This window comes from Pongo pygmaeus, chromosome 2 (genome assembly GCF_028885625.2).
Source record: "Pongo pygmaeus isolate AG05252 chromosome 2, NHGRI_mPonPyg2-v2.0_pri, whole genome shotgun sequence".
Classification (NCBI taxonomy): Eukaryota; Metazoa; Chordata; class Mammalia; order Primates; family Hominidae; genus Pongo; species Pongo pygmaeus.
The window spans coordinates 150644123-150665685 of NC_085930.1; the positions used below are offsets into that span (position 1 = coordinate 150644123).

At 40.4% G+C, this 21563-nt stretch overlaps 1 protein-coding gene across 23 annotated transcripts in view; it reads right to left on the reverse strand.

Annotated features, from left to right (window-relative positions):
• TFDP2 (transcription factor Dp-2) overlaps nt 1-21563 on the reverse strand; it is a 205638-nt gene that overhangs the window by 13619 nt on the left and 170456 nt on the right. For 13 of the 23 annotated variants that reach the window (XM_063662293.1, XM_054480210.2, XM_054480208.2 and 10 more), the window contains 5 exons: nt 20344-20506; nt 15252-15395; nt 11299-11367; nt 5570-5721; nt 1452-1618 (listed from right to left, as the gene is read on the reverse strand). In XM_063662293.1, coding sequence (XP_063518363.1) covers nt 1452-1618; nt 5570-5721; nt 11299-11367; nt 15252-15395; nt 20344-20506 — 695 coding nt within the window. Of the gene's footprint in view, nt 1-1451; nt 1619-5569; nt 5722-11298; nt 11368-15251; nt 15399-20343; nt 20507-21563 lie in introns of all 23 variants that reach the window. The other 10 variants (XM_063662285.1, XM_054480209.2, XM_063662280.1 and 7 more) reach the window with 1 other exon arrangement.

Sequence of the window (21563 nt, forward strand, 5' to 3'; positions counted from 1 at the left end):
AGTTTATTTTCAGTAAAATAAACAGATAAGCTGTGATGTATTCATATAATGGAATTTTACACAGGAGTAAGAACGTATGAATTATATCTATATTAGATCACATGGATGACTCTAAAGAACATAATATTGAGTGAAAAAAAATCAAATCACCAAAGAGTATATTACTATGATTTCATTTATATAGAGGCCAGAAGTAGGCAAAACTAATACATTATTTCCAGTTTACCATTTTGGTTTATCTCTAAAGAAAAGCAAGTGAATGACAATGAAACTTAAGAGAATGGTTATATTTGAGGGGTGGGAAAGGGCACAGAGCCTGGGGCAGGGGCATGCAGTGGACTGGAACAGTAATGTGCTTTCCTCAGCTGGGTGCTGGATTCATGGGGGTCTACTGTACTGTGACCCTTCAGAGTCTACAGACGGAAACAACCTTTGTATCTACTCAGTATTTAATAAGAACAATTTAAGACTGGGGAAAGAGGAAGAAGGAACAGTAAATATAGTCAACTTGAGAAGTTTTACTGTAAAGAGGAGCAACGTACACAAATGTGAATCCAGGTTTACCCTGTTCTGCCCTTTTTTTCCCCTGACATTTAAACTTTCAGTCCACTCCTCCTCTCTGAATTCAATTAATCAAATGATATTTTTATGTATGGGCAGATAATAGATATACTAAATTTTCCATTAGAGGCTTCCCTCTACTAGGATGTACCTACTTCTAGGATGTACCTACTTTTTTTTTTTTTTTTGAGACGGAGTTTCACTCTTCTTGCCCAGGCTAGAGCGCAATGGTGATCTCGGCTCACTGCAACCTCCACCTCCCAAGTTCAAGTGATTCTCCTGCCTCAGCCTCCTGAGTAGCTGGGATTACAGGTATGTGCTATCACACCCGGCTAATTTTTTGTATTTTTTTAGTAGAGACAGGGTTGCACCATGTTGGCCAGGCTGGTCTCGAACTCCTGACCTCAGGTGATCCACCCGTCTTGGCTTCCCAAAGTGCTGGGATTACAGGTGTGAGCTACAGCGCCCGGCCAGGATGTACCTACTTTCTTTTGTAAATTGCCCAAAGTTTCCCTTGAAGTATCCACAGGGCACTAAGAGAAGATTTTTTAAAACTCCCTCATTGAGCTTTTACTAGCTTACTCTAACTAGGCTCTAAGCTATGTATTGGGAATTACAAGAACTCTCTGAAGAGCCAAATTTAGTGCTGAGTGAGCCAATTTAGATGTAATAGTATATAATGTGTGGTGTATAGATGTAAGTTCATAATGTTATGAAACAATCTATTTAATCTAATTTTTGAAAAAATGGTCCTAAAGTGTTAAAGGTTTCAGTTTGTCAACACAAGCATAGATGTTCTAAAATTTTGCAATTTTCTATAAGAAATGTTTTAACAAGTTTGGATTCAACATTTAATCAGGGACAACACATGAAAGCATCAGTTAACATACCTGTGATATAACCTTCTAAAGCCTTTGGCACCAGGGATTTCGCAAGTTTCAGATCCTCCAGAGAGCATTTGCCTGACTCCAGGCCAAACGACATTCCCATCCGCTTTAGTACTTCTATGTCATCATGGATCTCAAAGGTGTTGTCAAAATTGAAAAGATACTCAAACCTGCATCAGGAAACAAAGTAAAGGGTTTTTGGTGGTGCTGGAGAGGTCTGAATAGTTTTGTATTCTATAGTTTAAGTAACAGAATGGGGGCCTAAATCCAGCTATAGTGCTAGAAATTGCTACCATTTAGAGAGCCATGAGTCATTCTGCTCTGTCAGGGGAATGACATCTCAAATAAAACACTTTCCCAATTAAAACAGCATTCCTCTGACAGATGATAGAAACCCACAAACTTTAGCCCTAACGCTGTTACAAACAGAGGATAGAAATTTTATTCCAAATCCAGTACTTCTCAAAGTTGCCTACAGCTTTGCCACAAAAGAAAAGCCTTTCTACTTTAATATTACGATATCCCTATTCCAAGTTGGCCTGTTAGCTTTGAGGAAAAAAAACATTTTGAATGCTTACTTCATTTTCATGAGTCAAATGTTAGCTATAGCCTACTTCAGATAAGCAATAAATAGAAGACTTTCAACAAATGAAAACAACCCCAAATCCTGTCCTGAGAGGCTAAGGAGTAAAATGTTTTAAGAAAAAATGTCACATGTAATACAAGCACATTTCCAAGTATGTTTGGAAAGTACCCAAACTGGATTCCCAGCTTCCCAGCAGCCCAACACACTTCAATCAAGAGGCAAAAGAAGGAAGACACAGTCCTTCCAACTCCTAGGCTAGGCCTGGAGCACCTTCATCATGGGCCTCAGCCCTGCAGGGACAGGGTTTGGGGACAATGGTAGGTTTCACCTGGTCATGAAATTCTATTAAAATCATGTGAGGGGATAACTTTATACCCTATCTAAGATAATTTGAATAACAGATTATCTTAGGAGCAAAAATTATAATTTGAAGCAAAATAACAATTTAAGTAATCTAAAGTATATGAATTTGATTAAAGTACAATAACAACTTTTAAAAAAAATCTGAAGTGGGTGCCTGCCACAGGGATGATTTCAGGCATCTGTTAAAAGCAGATCGTTTTGTAAATGTAATCCTCATTGTGGAAAGCCTCTCGGCTAATTATGGGGAAAGATTGCATCACCAAAGTAACTGAAAGATAGGGTTTTTGGACCTACGTCGGATAACAAGCTTGTACAAGCTACTCAGAGCCTCCTTCCCTCCACTCAAAGGAAGGCCAAGGAAAGGGCATGAGTCAGGGACCACCCAAGAGATGGAAGCCTCACCAGATTCCAGCCTGGGGGAACAGTGTCCATAATTCCCTAGGCCAATGATTCCCAGATTTTCCCGTCATTCTTTTTAGACTTAAGAGACTAACCTAAGAAGATAGTTTTATAATTCTCCATACAAAACAAGAGACTAATTAGAGAGAGTAACTAGAATGCTAAGTTTTGTGTTTTTTATCTGAAAAGACGCTAACCATTTTCCAGAATTCTCAGTTTGTTTGTTTGTTTGTTTGAGACAGTCTTGCTCTGTTGCCCAGGCTGGAGTGCAGTGGCACGATCTCGGCTCAATGCAACCTTTGCCTCCTGGGTTCAAGTGATTCTCCTGCCTCAGCCTCCTGAGTAGCTGGAAGTACAGGCGCATGCCACCATGCCTGGCTAATTTTTGTATTTTTAGTAGAAATGGGGTTTTACCATTTTGGTCAGGCTGGTCTCGAACTCCTGACCTTATGATCTACTCACCTTGGCCTCCCAAAGTGCTGGGATTAAAAGTGTGAGTCACCGTGCCCGGCCTGAATTCTCAGTTTTCTGAGACTATGTTAATGGTCCTCTTTGACATATATTTATAAAGAATTTGCAAGTGTGTGGAAAATAATTCAGATATCTACCACTTACTGACCACTGGGCTGGGTTCTATATTAATTTACCCATAACTTTTTGAAACTGGCAAGGTAAATATTATAATTCTTATTTTTGTGGAGAAAGGAACACGATCGCAGAGAGGTTAAGAAACTTAGAAGATTAAAAAATGGATCAGCTTTAGATGGCCAAGGAGGTGTGCACCTGCAGTCCTGGCTACTAGGAAGGCTGAGGCAGGGGGACCACTTGAGCCCAGGAGTTTTAGGCTGCAATGAGCTATGATCGTGCCTGTAAATAGCCACTGCACTCCAACCTGGCAATAGTGAGAATAATGAGAATCCACTCTTTTTTTGGGGGGGGATGGAGTTTTGCTCTTGCTGCCCAGGCTGGAGTGCAATGGTGCAATCTTGGCTCACTGCAACCTCTGCCTCCTGGGTTCAAGCGATTCTCCTGCCTCAGCCTCCCGAGTAGCTGGGATTACAGGTGTGCATCACCACGCTAATTTTTGTATTTTTAGTAGCCACAGGGTTTCACCATGTTGGCCAGGCTGGTCTCAAACTCTTGACCACAGGTGATCTGCCTGCCTTGGCCTCCCAAAGTGCAGGGATTACAGGCATGAGCCACCACGCCCGGCCAAGAATCCACTCTTAAAAAAAATTTTATTGGTTCTGGTTTACTTCATAACCTCTACTATTTCTTTTTTTGTCTATAGTCTCAATTATCAAATAGTTTTGAAATTCCTGATGTCTTTTTCTTTTTTTGAGACAGAGTCTTGCTCTGTCGTCCAGGCTGAAGTGTAGTGGCACAATCTCAGTTCACTGCAACCCTTGCCTCCCAGGTTCAAGCATTTCTCCTGCCTTGGCCTCCCTAGTAGCTGGGACTACAGGCGTGCGCCACCAAGCCTGGCTAATTTTTGTATTTTTAGTAGAGACAGGGTTTCACTAGTTGGCCAGGCTGGTCTCGAACTCCTGATCTCAGGTGCTCCACCGGCCTCGGCCTCCCAGAGTGCTGGGATTTCAGGCATGAGCCACCGCGCCTGGCTAACTCTTCTTTTGTGTGTGTGCCTTCTTAGTGGAGTGGCCCGGAATCTCTGGACACAACAGAGACCGGCAGGGGGCGCAAGAGCGCCAGGAAGAAGAGTGGGAAAACAAGTGGCAGTGAAGCCCAAGGGCAATGTCACGGCTCTAGGAGACAGGAAGTTCTGGTCTCCCTGGGACAGTTCTGGGGTATGCCTGTGGTACCGACGCAATTATTATAGAGTCTTCTTTTGCATTAATAAATCCCAATTTGAACAATAAACTATAGGCTGACCTTTTGTAACAGCAGCTAACATTTAAAAAACGCTTACCTCAAGTCATTATAGACATTAACTCATTTAATCCTCACAAGGCTGGGAAGTCATAGGGGCCCCAGTATCATTCCTATTTGTTCTTGAGAAAACAGAGCTTTGCGGCAGCGAAGTGGGGGAGCCATAATTGGTACATGGATCCGTCTCGCTCTGCACCCTGTATATACTCTTAACTCTTTTATGGTACTAGTCACAGCCTGAAGACCACTGAGAGAAACTTTTTCATGAATGGTAAAATACATCACAAATTAATTCTATATTTTGAAAAGTGCTACTTCTTATTTGCCATAATGAATATTATCATTGATCTTAGTTAAAATGTAAAAACACAATTTAAAGAAAGCAAAGAATGTGCCAGGCATTTTCATGTCTATTCATACATTCATTAATAAACAGAAGCATGCATAACTATGATATAGCAAAACAAAGAAATAATTGGTTTAATGCCACATGTTGACCTAAAATATTTCTATAATAAACTATGACAGTGAATCACCAATGAATCTACCTTGTCCCAGACCCACAGTGCTGGGCTAACTTATCACAGTTACTTGCTCAGAGTTACCACATACATGCAGCATGTCATAGGCTGGGCCCAGACACTGCCACACACATATAATACAGACAGCACAGTGCCTGGCACAAGACAGGGGACCACAGAGGGTGAGGGTTGGAGCGCACACTAGTGGAAGATTGCACCCATGGTTCAGGAGGTGTTTCATGTGCCCCAAGGAAGCCAGCCTTTGAGGGGTGCAACTAATAAAGTGCATCCTTCTTGAGTTTGCAAATGATATGAAAATGTTAACAGAAGGCCAGCCCTGCACCCATCCCTAGTTCTCCACTCACTTGTCACTGGAGATGCTGCAATCTATGACTGTTTTTCTGCTTGTATTGATGATTATGAATGGCAGCTGAATGGTAGAGTTCAGAGCCGGCGGGCCCTGGTTTTGCTGCTCATTTTGTCGATTTCTCTGTACCAGGTTTTTGAAAGCGATTTGCTGTAATGATCAATAAAAAGAATATGGTCAATTGTGCATAAGTGAGTTGGAATTTAAAAGAATTAAGATAATACCTTTAAAATATAGTTTAAAATTAGAGTTTAAAGAGACATCCTGCCTGCACTAATGAATTAATTTTAAAAATTAAACATTTAAGAAAGAATGATCCAACTCAATAAATACATTTTTCCATCATCCATAGAAACAGGACCTCACAATCTGGGAAAGAACCAGTAGGCACCTGGAACTCTTCAGCAAATGACACAGCAAAGGTGATACCATTTATCTAACACAGACTCCTGACAGTTTGGGGTCAAATATGCCCTTTAGGATGTGTAGCCCAGGGATATGCAAACATTTTAAAGCCACAAAATCGTTTCGTCAAATAAAATCTCACGGGAGGCTGGGCACAATGGCTCACACCTGTAATCCCAACACTTTGGGAGGCCAAAGTAATCAAGGTGGATTGCTTGAGTCCAGGAGTTTAAGGCCAACCTGGGCAACATGGCAAAACCCTATCTCTACAAAAAATACAAAAACTAGCCGGGCATGGTGGTATGTGCCTATAGTCCCAGCTACCCAGGAGGCTGAGGTGGGAGGATTGTTTGAACCCAGGAGGCAGAATTTGCTGTGAGCAGAGATCATACCACTCCATTCCAGCCTGGGTGACAGAACAAGACCCTGTCTCAAAACAAAACAAAAAAAACTCATGTAAAACAGATGGAAGTGGCGCTGTTCAGGCTGGCTGCAGTGAGGCCAGGTCCTAAGCTCTGCCACCTCTGCCCTCAAGCACAGCCACATGGTTTCTAAGGCACCTCCACAGAACTTCTCAGCAGCCTCTGGGCAGTTTGGAATCCAGCCCCAGCCTTCCCCAACCAGACATTTCCAGATGAGGTAACTGAGGCTCAGCACTAATTATAAGATACATCAAGGCCTAAATCTTTTTACTGGATCTTGCTGCTACTTTTAGTTATAACCATTACTCAAAAGCCAAAGAAAGTAATCTCCCTTTTAGGCGGAGGCTGCGGTAAGCCGAGATTGCACCACTGCACTCCAGCCTGGGCAACAAGAGCAAAACTCTGTCTCAGAAAAACCAACCAACCAACAAACAAACAAACACAAACAAACAAGTGATCTCCCTTTTTTTAATAAGGTAAATGTATGATAGAATTTCACAGCTAGAAAGACTGTATGCAGTTCAAGTTTTTCATCTGCTCAAGAAACAGATCTAATGTTTTAAAAGTTCCTCAAGTCAGAGCCATTCATTCCCCTTCATTAGCTTGTTATAATCTTGTCACCCAGTAGTGATAAATTTATTTTTTACATTTTAGCAATCTTATGATCAGTATTGTTTATTTCAGGTTCTGGACCTTAACTAAAGTTTCAGTAAGATTACTATTATTGGCCAGGCATGGTAGCTCACACCTGTAATCTCAGCACTTTGGGAGGCCAAAGTGGGAAGTTCTCTTGAGCACAGGGGTTCAAGGATGCAGTGAGCTATGACTGTGCCACTACATTCCAGCCTGGGCAACAGAGCCCTTTCTCAAGAAGAAAAAGAAAAAAAAAAGGAAAGAAAAGAAGGGAAGAGAAGGGAGGGGAAGGGGAAGGGGAAGGGGAAGGGGAAGGGGAAGGGGAAGGAAAGGAAAGGAAAGGAAAAAAGAAAAGAAAAGAAAAGAAAAGATTACTATTATCTTAAAATGGCTGAGTGCTATCTCCCCAAAAGGGGAACATTTACTCTTTGATGCACAAAAAATAATGAACACCAATTTATTGTAGACCTAAGTGTGTCCAAAAATCACTATCAATAACTAGCACTATCAATATCATTACCAAACATTATTGAGGTTACATTTCATTATTTTCTGTTGCTAAAAAACGAATTCATTGCTTAATTCATTTAATAATGAGGAAAAATTATGATTAAACTGTGGAACTGAGAAAAAGAATTACATGCTTAAATACTCCTGCATAGCTTCTCTTCCCTTTTACTAGAATACACATCTCAAGAGCTGTTCCTACACTTTGCCTAACTTGGTGTCCCTAGTGCCACAAGAGGACCCTGGTATATGGGGGAATATAAGCAGTGATAACTAATGGCCCTTACGTATTTGTGATTCACTACTTAATGCTGTGTACATTTAATAGTATCAATGGTTTTTCAAGTGAAGAGAGCAGTAAAAACATAATGTTTTCATTATTTATTTTTTTTTTTTTTGAGACGGAGTCTCACTCTGTTGCCCAGGCTGGAGTACAGTGGCACGATCTCAGCTCACTGCAACCTCCGCCTCCCGGGTTCAAATGATTTTCCTGCTTCAGCCTCCCGAGTAGCCAGGACTACAGGCACCCGCCACCATGCCTGGCTAATTTTTGCATATTTAGTAGAGGCGGGGTTTTACCATATTGGCCAGGCTGGTCTTGAACTCCTGACCTTGTGATCCGCCCGCCTCGGCCTCCCAAAGTGCTGGGATTACAGGCGTGAGCCACTGCACCTGGTCATAATAATGTTTTTTTAACACTGTCACAAATTTCATACACCATATAATGTTATTTTGGATAGTAAAAGGAAAAATAATCCACTTATTTTGAACTGACTTATTTGTTGCCCTTTGATTGATTTCCTTTGGCCTTTTGTTCTTTTTCAAACTCATTAACATCTATTCCAGAGGCTGAACAGCTTTAAGTGTGTTCATTCATTTTCCTACGCGTTCATTATGGAAAAGGTTTAAGGGTTGGGAAAGGGCAATTATAGAGATAAAAGCAGGATATTGGGATTATCTACAGGTTTGCTTTACTCACACCATTCTTCTACTACATTACCAAAAATAAAAGAGAGGCGGTAGCAAGTAGGTAATAGTTACCTGTGTCATATGACATGAGTGAGTTGTGACATTAGCTTATAAAAAAAAAAAAAAATCAAGTGAGCTTAGCCACAGCAAATGGATTACTTATTTTTTATTTTTAAATTTTTTTTTTTAAAAAAAGACGGAGTCTTGCTCTGTTGCCCAGGCTGGAGTGCAGTGGTGCAATCTTGGCTCACTGCAACCTCTGCCTCCCGGGTTCAAGCAATTCTCTTGCCTCAGCCTCCTGAATACCTGAGATTACAGGTGTGCACCACCACGCCTGGCTAATTTTTGTATTTTTAGTAGAGACGGGGTTTCACCATGTTGGTCAGGCTGGTCTCAAATTCCTGACCTCGTGATCTGCCCACCTCGGCCTCCCGAAGTGTTGGGATGACAGGAGTAAGCCACCGCACCCGGCTGCTTAATTTACTTTCTATGACAACTTAATTTATTTGATGAAAGGAAAAAAACTGAACTGCTAGGAGGAAATAAGTTTTTTTTTTTTTTGAGACGGAGTTTCGCTCCTGTTGCCCAGGCTAGGGTACAGTGGGGCGATCTCGGCTCACTGCAACCTCTGCCTCCCGGGTTCAAGAGATTATCCTGCCTCAGCCTCCCAAGTAGCTGAGATTACAGACATGCGCCACCACGCCTGGCTAATTTTTTGTATTTTTAGTAGAGACGGGGTTTCTCCATGTTGGTCAGGCTGGTCTCGAACTCCTGAACTCAGGTGATCTGCCCGCCTCCGCCTCCCAAAGTGCTGGGATTACATGAGTGAGCCACCACACCCGGCCTTCGGAAATAAGTTTTATGTTTACCAGAAGACCACAAGTTGATTTCAGTTATACTTTGGGTTTCACTTTAATGTTTAGAGAGACCTGTTTCTATAAATGTTGACAGCCAGGTTGCCCCTGGGTGGAACTCTTCTATAACTATTTGGTTTGAGAGACAGTAGAGGAAAAGAAGTTCAGGACTTTAAAAAATAAAAGAACAATGTTCATGGTACAGAGGTAAGCAGGGAAAAAATACGGTTTCATTCTTTGCATCAGGCATCTAGAGACGGGAAAGTCCTACACACATGAGGGCGATCTTGCCCAGCACCATTCTTTCTGATAGGCAGATGGCTATCAGGTAGGCATGCTGATAAACAGGTTTTTAAAAATAACATGCCAAAAAAATTAAGCTCCAAAATGTTCCATGGTTTTGAGGAAATTCCAGGAAGGCCCCAGAAAGGGTTTGGGGCATGAGCTCTTAGGCGATACTGCAGATAACTGTGCAGGGATAGGGACAACAGAGAGGCTGCCAGGGGGAAGAAGATGGCAGCACAGGAGTTCAAGGAGGTGTGTTTGGTAGAATTCTACAGGCAGGAGCATAGGAATAAACTGTCAGTTTCAGCTTTTTTTTTTTTTAAAGCTGCACAATATTCTCTTCAAACAAAACATTATTATTTATATATTATATATATAATTTTATATTGTTATATATTTTATATTGTTATATATAATGTATATATAGTATATACATTATATATTATATATAATGTATATAGTATATACATTATATAATATATAATATATAATATATAATGTATATAGTATATACATTATATATTATATATAATATTATATATTATATAATTATATATTGTATATAATATATAATATATATTATACATATATATGATATATCATATATTATATATTATATAATATATGAGATATAATTATATCATATATGAGATATAATTATATCATATATATGATATATAATTATATACAATATATTATATATAATATATTATAATTATATATAATTATATATAACAATATATAATATAATATATAACTATATATTATATATTATATATAACTATATGTTATATATATAACATATATATATAAAACACATATATATAACACATATATATAAAACACACATATATATATAACATATATATATATAACTGGCCTAAATTTTGGTATTTCTATAAATCTTACTGAAACAGACCCAGTGTGGTGGCTCATGCCTGTAACCCCAGCACTTTGGGAGGCCGAGACGGATGGATCACAAAGTCAGGAGTTCAAGACCAGCCTGGCCAAGATGGTGAAACCCCGTCTCTACTAAAAATACGAAAAAATTAGCCAGGCGTGGTGGTGGGCACTTGTAATCCCAGCTACTTGGGAGGCTGAGGCAGAGCATGGCTTGAACCCGGGAGGTAGAGGTTACAGTGAGCCAAGATCGCACCACTGCACTGCAGCCTGGCAAAAGAGTGAGACTCAGTCTCAAAAAACAACCACAAAAATCTTACTGAACTATTTCATGCCATTCTGTCATTTACTGATAAAATTAAGTATTACAGGCAGATTTGATTACTGTACTTGAAGCACCTGAAATTTAACTAGCTTCACTAGTGGATATTCCAAATTCGGGCTAAAATAAACACAAAAAGACCCCTGACAGTTTATGTTTAGAGAGGCCTGAGTGTCAACAGTGAACTGCTGCCTGGTGTTAAGTCACACACAGTGCAGGGAAGCTGCTGTGGAGCTGAGATGATGGCAACAGATGGGACCATCTTAAGGCAGAGCACATGGATGGCAACAAGCTAGGAGGTGAGAGAGGCTGCCCTGGCGTGGGCTCACCACACACCACTCAGAGGCACCACAATTAGAAAACATATTGACTCCAAAAGGCAGGAAGTGGAGAAACAGGGAAGGTAATGAAAACATCTTGGCATCTTTACCTGTAGGAGAAGTTCTTGCAGTTGGGCCCGCTTCTGCTTTATCCGTTCTATCCGCCTCTGCTTCTCTATCTTTAAAACATTGGTTACAAAATAATATGAGCATAGGTAGAATATAAAGTATCATTCACTTTCCAGGTCCCTATTCTGAGATAACAATTTTCCCTAGAGAAACTCAACCCATTTTAACAATATGAATAAAGACAAATCATATCTTCATAGGGGGCAGGGGCTGGAGTGAACAAGTAGACACAACATCAGATCTGTGGCAACTGTCATCAAAAATGAAATCATACACTTAATGAATACTTGTTAACAGTACTTGTTACAATTCTTTTTCAAGTTCTAATCAAAGTAATAGTACCACTTAGTTTATACTCACTCTATCTGCCAACATAAAAGTAAGCACATTATCTTAATTCATCTTCACAAAAACCTTATGAGTTAAGTCCTGTTGCTACCCACTTTGCATCAAAGGGAATGGAGGCAGAGGGCTTAAGTAACTACCCGAGGTCACGCAGCTAGTGAATGGCAAGAGCCAAGATTTGAACCTAAATCCTCTGGTTACAGGGACTCTATTATTAATTACTGTTATATTACTCCTCTAAGAATAAGGCAAGATCTTATTTACAATTTCAGCTTAGCTGACTCTCCAATGAGGACAGCTGATAATACAGGTATTTCACACATCATGGTAGGCTGGGTGTGGTGGCTCACGCCTGTAATCCCATTTGGGAGGCCGAAGGGGGAGAATCACTTGAGATCAGGAGTTTGAGACCAGCCTGGCCAACATGGCAAAACCCCATATCTACAAAAAATACAAAAGTCAGGTGTGGTGGCGCGCCTCTGTAGTCCCAGCTAATTGGGAGGCTGAGACACGAGAATCGCTTGAACTTGGGAGGCAGAGATTGCAGTGAGCCGAGATCAAGCCACTGCACTCCAGGCTGGGCAACAAAGCAAGACCCTGTCTCAAAAAAACAAAAACAAAAAAAAAGAAACATGTTTATTGGACAAATTTTCCAGCTTCAAACCACTGCTTTTTTTCTCAATCTGATAACACTTAGAGAAAACAGACATTAGGGTCTGAACTTCCTTGCAGTTGAGTTCCTCACTGTCTCCTTGGGCAAAAGCCAATGACATCTATTAAGAAAATTTATGGCCAGGTGCGGTGGCTCAGCCTGTAATCCCAGCACTTTGAGAGGCCGAGGTGGGCGGATCACGAGGTCAGGAGTTCAAGACCAGCCTGGCCAATAAGGTGAAACCTCATCTCTACTAAAAAAAAAAAAAAAAAAAAAAAAATTAGCCAGGCGTGGTGGTGGGCGCCTATAATCCCAGCTACTCGGGAGGCTGAGGCAGGAGAATTGCTCAAACCCGGGAGGCGGAGGTTGCAGTGAGCCAAAGATCACGCCATTGAACTCCAGCCTGGGTGACAGAGCAAGACTCCAACTCAAAAAAAAAAAAAAAAAAAAAAAAATTTATAGGAGCCAATTGGTTTGGACTGAGCTCCTGCACTAAGCCCAACAGACGAAACTAAAATGGAGTCACTCATGCTGAAGTTCCGTGCCACCAGGCCAAAACTGAGTTGTTTATCTGACCTAGGAAATCAGGAGAGAAAGAGAGAATAGCAAACTGCCCAAACAGGCCAGTTACAGCTGGCATAAGAGTCTTCTCTATTTTACCCTTACTAGGAAAGTAACATTGACATGTCCAATCTGCTTTTTGTTCTGTTTCTGCCTCTATCTGCCTTTGCTGCTTCTCTATCTTTAAAACACTGAAGAATGTTCAACCTCTTCTGCTCAGCTTATAGGAACACTCATTCTACTTACTAGTGAGGTGTTGCCAGATTCTAGAATCACAAATAAAAGGCAATTAAGATCTTTAAACTAAATTTGTTACAATTTTGTCTTTCAATCATCAAATAAGACGTTTTTCTTCTCTGCTCCAGCAGATTATCTCTTACTTGCTCCGCATCCAGTCCAGTCTGTACTAGCAGTTTCCATTCATGGTTCCTCTATCCACCACGTTTTACTTTTAAATTACTTAAGATTCACTGTAAAATCTGTGTGGCGTTCTGCATTTTAAAAGATGTTGTAGGAGCATCCCTTTATCAGAAGCTCTGACAAGCCAGGCCCCTTACCTGTCCCTCATCCAACCAGGTCAAGCTGCACTGATTCTACCTCTAAAACACCTCTCCTATCTCATGGCCGCTGCCATAACTCAGACCATCTCTAATCTGCCTCCCCCATTCCATTTCCTTCCCTACCTGTTAATTTTATTTCCAACCCACTGGCAGAGTGATCCTTTAAAAAACATCCTATCAACCCTTCTCTTTGTAATTTATCAACTGCTTCCCTTTGTTTACAGGATCAGGTCTCCACTGCTTAACACTTAGATATCCATCTTCCTTTCTCCATGCCTGTTCCCTAGCCACACCCAGCTCCAGGCAAGCTTTCTCATGCCTGTCTCAGCCCATGCAGCACCTCTGTCTGGAAGGCCCTCCCCACCCTTATCCACTTGGCAAACTACTCCCACCTCATGCCTGAGCTCTGGGATTATCTCCTTGGTAAAGCCCTCCCTCAGCCCTCTTTGCAGAGAATCTGTACATTTTTCTTAGGAGTAATCACATTTTTGGTAACTCTTTTACATTTCTCTTCTCCCTGGTTAGAATGACAGTTCCTTGGGGTCAGAGATTTGCCTTGTTTATATAACCTGTGATTAAGCACAAGGTAGATGTGAATAGGTTTTTTTTGCTTAATGAGTCTTTGGTATCAGCTCAATATTACCGGTCATGAAAATGATGCTCAAATTCCACTCTATCAGAAGGAAGAAAAACAAGAAAAGGAGGATATTTCCACTGTAGCATATGAAAAATATTATATAGCTTCTGATGAATATCTGGTTTCTCTCTCCATCCATAAGTATAATAATACCAAATAACTGAATTGCTGGGGAGAAAAAAGACTGAGAAAAACAGGAAACCAATCTTAATTATCTCCCAAAGCTATATATATATATATATATATATATATATATATATATATATTTTTTTTTTTTTTTAAAGATGGTGTCTTGCTCTTGTCGCCTAGGCTGGAGTGCTATGGCACCATCTCGGTTCACTGTAACCTCTGCCTCCCGGGTTCAAGCGATTCTCCTGCCTCAGCCTTCCAAGTAGTTGGGATTACAGGCGTCCGCCACTGGCTAATTTTTGTATTTTTAGTAGAGACGGGGTTTTACCATTTTGACACCCACCTCGGCCTCCCAAAGTGCTGGGATTACAAGCGTGAGCCACCGCCCCTGGCCCAAAAGCCATATTTAACCTCAGTTTACTCCATTTATGGCCATGATAGTAAAATTATGTCAAGTCAATTTAGAAACAGTATGTCAGGGAACATGCTCATTTAGGAAGAATTTTCTATAATGCTTAAAGTTAACAGAACTTAAAATGCTTCTGCATACATCATTCCAAAATTCTATCCATTCTGGTAAAGACACAAATGAAACACTGTTCATTCTGTTGCTACTATTTCTAAAGTCAAATGTAAAAGTCTGACTTTCACAGCTATATTCAGAATATTGTGTAACCAATAAAGGAAATAAACGGCCAGTTTGATCCATTTTTTTTTTTGGATACATAGAGCAAGCATCTCATCAAATAAGATACCATTTCACCAAAAGTTTATTAGTAGAGTGCTCAGAATTAACTTAGGATGAAATAAAAATCTTCTCTAAGAAACAGTAAAATCAAATTGTTATACCCCTCAGTTTCATCATTTGCAAATTAAACTGTACACTATACCTATAAGGCACCTTCCAATTCTAAAATTCTACAGTCTGTTAAAAAATGACATAGTATACATGAAAAATTGGAAATATTTTATATTACAATTACATTTTTAAATTAAAATGCCTGTGATATAAAATAATGCAAACAGCTATTCATAAACAGATTTTCTCACCTCCAGATTCTGACATTCCTGAGCAGAATTGGTAGGCAGGCCAATCCATTTGATTTCTTTTTTTTCCTTTGAAATTATGTTCATTGCCATTAGCACATTTAAAGCATCATAAACTCTTCGCCTAATGTTCTTCTGATCGTAAGCCTGCTAAAAAATATTTTCACTGAGTGATAAATTTTAAGGGTTAAGATACAGTCACATGATATGAATATATCAAATTAATATTACATATTCAAAGTGCTGGAAGGATTCTATTTTTTTATTTAGCCAACTGACAAAAACATCCAAAAGAATTCTATATTCCGTGAAAATATCCTTCAAAATTAAAGATGAAATAAAAATACTTTCAAACAGTATAAAACAAAATAATCTTAAAAATAAAGATCACGTTACCTGCAGATCTACACTGAACTATACTAGGGATTTCTTCAGGTAGAAGAAATATCATCTAAGATGGGAGCTTAGATATGTAGGATAGAATGAAGACCAACCCAAAAAGTAAATATATGGGTAAATCTCAATTGTCACTGTATAAAACAATAATAATGCCTTATGGAGTCTAGAATACAGAACTTAATATACATGACAACAAATAGTATACATATTAACAGAAAAAGGTATTGGAGGTAAAGTGTTCTAAGCCCTTGCATTATCTGGGAGGATTTTAGACTTAAAAAAATCAAGGACATTTATGCAAGTTCTGGGTAAAACTGTGCTTCTCAAAATGTGTTCCTTGACCACTGCTGATCTGCAAACTGTCTCCAATCTACAATGGGACTAGGAACTTGTATCAAAATATAATCCTCTGTATAACAAGGGACACTGTTCAGTTCAGCTGACCATTTTTCTTCTTCTTCTTCTTCTTCTTTTTTTTTTTTTGAGACAGCGTCTCGCTCTCTCGCCCAGGCTGGAGTGCAGTGGCGCAATCTCAGCTCACTGCAACCTAGACCTCCCGGGTTCAAGCAATTCTTCTGTCTCAGCCTCCCAAGTAGCTGGAACTATAGGTGCACACCACCGTGCCCAGCTAATTTTTCTATTTTTAGTAGAGACGGGGTTTCACCATATTGGCCAGGCTGATCTTGAACTCCTGACCTTGTGATCTGCCTGCCTCGACCTCCCAAAGTGCTGGGATTACAGGCGTGAGCCACCGTGCCCGGCCTTTTTCTTCTATTTTTTGATAGTAAGACTTACTCAATGAAGGAAACCATGCTGGTTTACATTGTGGAACAAGGTCCTCAGGAAATGCAACGATAATAAAGGATGGTGGAGAACACTGAATCCACCTAAATATAAAACTAGATCTAAATAAGTGGGGGATTTAAGTTATAGAACTGAATGTAAATATTAGAAATCTTGACAATGGACCAGGAGTGGTGGCTCATGCCTGTAATCCCACCACTTTGAGAGGCCAAGGCGGGAGGATCACCTGAGGTCAGGAGTTCAAGACCAGCCTGGCCAACATGGCAAAACCCCATCTCTACTAAAAAATACAAAACTTAGCTGGGCATGGTGGCGCATGACTGTAATCCCAGCTACTCAGGAGGATGAGGCAGGAAAATCGCCTGAATCCGGGAGACGGAGGTTGCAGTGAGCCAAGATTGAGCCACTGCACTCTAGTCTGGGTGACAGAGCTAGACTCTGTCTCAAAAAAAAAGAAAAAAAAAAAAAAAAAAGAAATCTTGACCCTGTAGAAACAATGATACTATAACAACAAGTACTGGGAGGAGGCAATGTGATAGGTATGCCAATTTCCTCTTTTTGATATTGGAAGGGATACGGATGTTGTTCAAAGCAGATTAAATAATAATAAAGGGTTCAGCACAATCTATTTATTTAAAGTAATAAAAACAACTATTTTTCTGAGACAGAGTCTTGCTCTGTTGCCCAGGCTGGAGTGCAGTGGTGAGATCTCAGCTCATTGCAACCTCCACCTTCTGGGTTCAAGTGATTCTCCAGCCTCAGCCTCCCGAGTAGCTGGGATTACAGGCACCCACCACCACACCCGGCTAATTTTTGTATTTTTAGTAGAGACAGGGTTTCATCATGTTGGCCAGGCTGGTCTCCAACTCCTGACCTTGTGATCCGCCCGCCTCGGCCTCCCAAAGTGCTGGGATTATAGGCGTGAGCCACTGCGCCCGGCCTATAGTAGTAGTATTATTCTTTTAACAAATATACTAATATATCTAATCTGAGTCCTATGGTAGAAGAGAAAAATGGAAGACAGAAAAAAACATACATTTTTCTTCATAACCAATAGATACTGTCTACAGGTGGTAACTCAAGGAACTTAAGTTATAAAGGTAACCAACTGAAGAACTGAGACTACAAGCATTCTAAATTATCAGAAAAATAACAAAGCAGTGAATAAAGAGAAAAAAACTCAACCTTTGTTTATATCCTGGGAAGGTGGTGGTGGTAGGGTATTAGTAAAAATGTATTTTAGATATTGAAAAGTGCTAAGAAGAAATGCTTCATTGTGGTGACAGGTGACTGAAGATCACAAGGCAGGGAGAGAGAAGCCATATGAATACCTAGCGAAGACTGCTCTAGGCAAAGGAAACAGCAAGTGTAATGGCCTGATCAGGGACAAAACATGTAGCTGGAGCATAGTGACATGTGGCTGGAGGGTAGTAAATGAGAAAGTGCATAGCAGAAGACGAGATTAGTGAGGTAATGGTGGGCAGGATCCCAAAGGGGCTTGCAGATCATCGTGAGAACCATGGCTTTCACTCAGAAACAGAAGGCTATATACTTTTTTTTTCAAGTGCCTAGAGAACATGAAAAGAAAAAGAAAATCACCATATAATGGCTCCCAAGGAAAATCTCAATGTAATCCAAAAAAAAAAAAAAAAAAAAAAGGGAAATAGTTCAAATAGACAAATTAAGTAATAAAAGTAAAACTGTAAAGCAACAAACAAAACTTGGAACTATAAGAACTCTTTCTAAGGCAATTCTTATGTCAAAGAACAAATTAAAACCAAAGTTACAGAACATCTAAAGAATAATATATCAGAATCAATAGGATAGGGCTAAATCAGTGCTCTAGAGAAACAGTCATAGCCATATATATATATATATATATATTTTAAAGAGACGAAGTTGGCCGGGCGCAATGGCTCACGCCTGTAATCCCAGCACTTTGGGAGGCTGAGGCGGGTGGATCACAAGGTCAAGAGATCGAGACCATCCTGGCCAACATGGTGAAATCCCGTCTCTATTAAAAGTATAAAAATTAGGCTGGGCAGGGTGGCTCACGCCTGTAATCCCAGCACTTTGGGAGGCCGAGGCGGGTGGATCACGAGGTCAGGAGATCAAGACCACCCTGGCTAACATGGTGAAACCCCGTCTCTACTAAAAAAAAATACAAAAAATTAGCCAGGCATGGTGGCACGTGCCTTTAGTCCCAGCTACTCGGGAGGCTGAGGCAGGAGAATGGCGTGAACCCAGGAGGTGGAGCTTGCAGTGAGCCGAGAGAGGCGCCACTGCACTCCAGCCTGGGAGACAGAGCGAGACTCCGTCTCAAAAAAAAAAGTATAAAAATTAGCTGGGTATGGTGGCGGGCGCCTGTAGTCCCAGCTACTTGGGAGGCTGAGGCAGGAGAATCGCTTGAACCCTGGAGGCGGAGGTTGCAGTGAGCCGAGATCACGCCATTGCACTCCAGCCTGGGCGACAGAGCAAGACGCCGTCTCAAAAAAAATAAAAATAAAAATAAAATAAAATAAAATAAAAGAGATGAAGTCTTGCTTTGCCGCCCAGGCTGGAATGCAGTGGCATGATTGAATTCCTGGGCTCAAGCAATCCTCCTCTCTGGAGTAGCTGGGACTACAGGTTTGTGCCACTGCACCTGGCTAATTTAAAAAAAAAACTTTTTGTAGAGGTCAGGCATGGTGGCTCATGCCTGTAATCCCAGCACTTTGGGAGGCTGAGCCTGGAGGATCACTTGAGTCAAGGAGTTCAAAATCAGCCTGGGCAACATAGTGAGACCCCATATGCAAAAAATAAAAAATAAAATAGATAAAGAAAAAAAAATTTTTTCTGTAGAGGCAGAGCCTTGCCATTTTTGGTCCCAGCTACTCAGGATGCTGAGGCACAAGCATCACTTAAACCTGGGAAGCAGAGGTTTCATTGAGCTGAAACTGCACCACTGTACTCCATTTATTTGAGACTCTGCCGGACAACTGAATTTTTTATAAACATACTTATGTATTCCTTTTCCAATTAAAAATAAAATTTTCTTGTTGACTTAGACATTGAAGAAACAATAAGATTCAGAAACAATAAAAAACTATTGGATAGGGGACCAAATTTTTTTTCTTTTTGAGACGGAGTCTCACTCTGTCACCCAGGCTGGAGTATAGTGGTGCAATCTTGGCTTACTGCAACGTCCGCCTCCCAGGTCCAAGCAATTCTCCTGCCTCAGACTCCTGAGTAGCTGGGATTACAGGCACGTGCCACCATGCCTGGCTAATTTTTTGTATTTTAAGTAGAGACAGGGTTTCACAGTGTTAGCCAGGATGGTCTCGATCTCCTGACCTCGTGATCCGCCCACCTCAGACTCCCAAAGTGCTGGGATTACAGGCGTGAGCCACTGCGCCAGGCCAAATATTTTTTGAATGTTAAAAAATAAAAACAAAAAAAAACTAAGGCTGGGTACAGTGGCTCACGCCTGTAATCCCAGCACTTTGGAAGGCCAAGGCAGGTGGATCACCTGAGATCAGGAGTTTGAGACTAGCCTGGCCAACATGGTGAAACACTGTCTCTACTAAAAATACAAAAATTGGCTGGAAATGGTGGTGTGTGCCTGTAATCCCAGCTACACAGGAGGCTGAGTCACAAGAATAGCTTGAACCTGGGAGGCAGAGGTTGCAGTGAGCCGAGATCGCGCCACTGAACTCCAGCCTGGGCGACAGAGCGAGGTTCCGCCTAAAAAAAAAAGAATTCCCTCCAAAATAAAACTCAACAACAACAAAAAAATCCCCCAAAATAAAGGATGAAACCCTCAAGTATAGTCGTGATTGCTCAAATCTATAACAAAGATAACACAAAGAGGTAGCATCCATCAAAATCAATGTCAGGTTCATGATTTACCTACCGAATCAGCAGCCAAATGGTTATTTGAATTGGTGAACTCTGACACCAGCTCATCAGCGACTTCATTGTACGATGTTGTACCTTTTCGTTGAACTTTCTCACACACTTTCATTGAAAAGTGTCTCAAGCCTTTCCCATTTTTATCTCCTTTTTTGCTTCGTTTACTAGAAGGGAAAAAAGTTTTTTTTACTCCATTATACATATTAGAGACTTTCTTTACAAATATCTGTAAGATAATGCAAGAAGACAGTAATTTAAGTTTTACTTCAGGTGTCAAAAATTTAAATTGAATAGAGATGAGAAAATGTTTATTTAAACTTACTTTTTGCCTTAAAGGCCTAATAAAGTATAAAGTTAGAGTGTTTTTCTATGCACAGCATTTATTTATTCAACAAATATTTATTGACCAGTTACTATTCTATGCCAGATACCGTTATTGACACTGAGAATAAGTCAGTGAAAAAACACAAAAACTCTGCCCTTGTAGACCTAACATACTTATCTTTTCCTATTCTATGTAGATTATAGTTTTTTACTGAAATTAAAACTACAGTCATTTGCCACATAAGGACATTTCAGTCAATGATGGGCCGCATATACAACAGTAGTCCAATAAGATTACAATGGAGCTGAAAAATTCTCATTGCCTAGTGATGTAGTAACCATCGTAATGGTTAATGTGAGTAATAATGCATTACTCACATGTTTGTGGTGATGCTGGCAAACAAACCCACTGCTCTGCCAGTCCTATAAAAGTCTAGCACATGCAATTATGGACAGTACATAATACTTGATAATGATAATAAATGAGTATGTTACTGGTTTCTGTATTTACTAAACTATACTTTTCATCATTACTTTACAGCGTACTTCTTCAAATTATAAATTAAAGTTAACTGTAAAAAGCCTCAGGCAATCCTTCAGGAGGTATCCAGAAGAATGCATTGTTATCACAGGAGATGACAGCTCCATGTGTGTTACTGCCCCTGAAGACCTTCCAGTGGGACAAGATGTGGAGGTGGAGGACAGTGATATTGATGATCTTGACACCCCTGTAAGCCTAGGATAATGTGTCTCAGTTTTCTTTTTTGGAGAGAGAGTCTCGCTCTATCCCCTAGGCTGGAGCGCGGTGGCGTGATCTCAGCTCACTGCAACCTCCGCCTCCCAGGTTCAAGCGATTCTCCTGCCTCAGCCTCTCGAGTAGCTGGGATTACAGGTGTG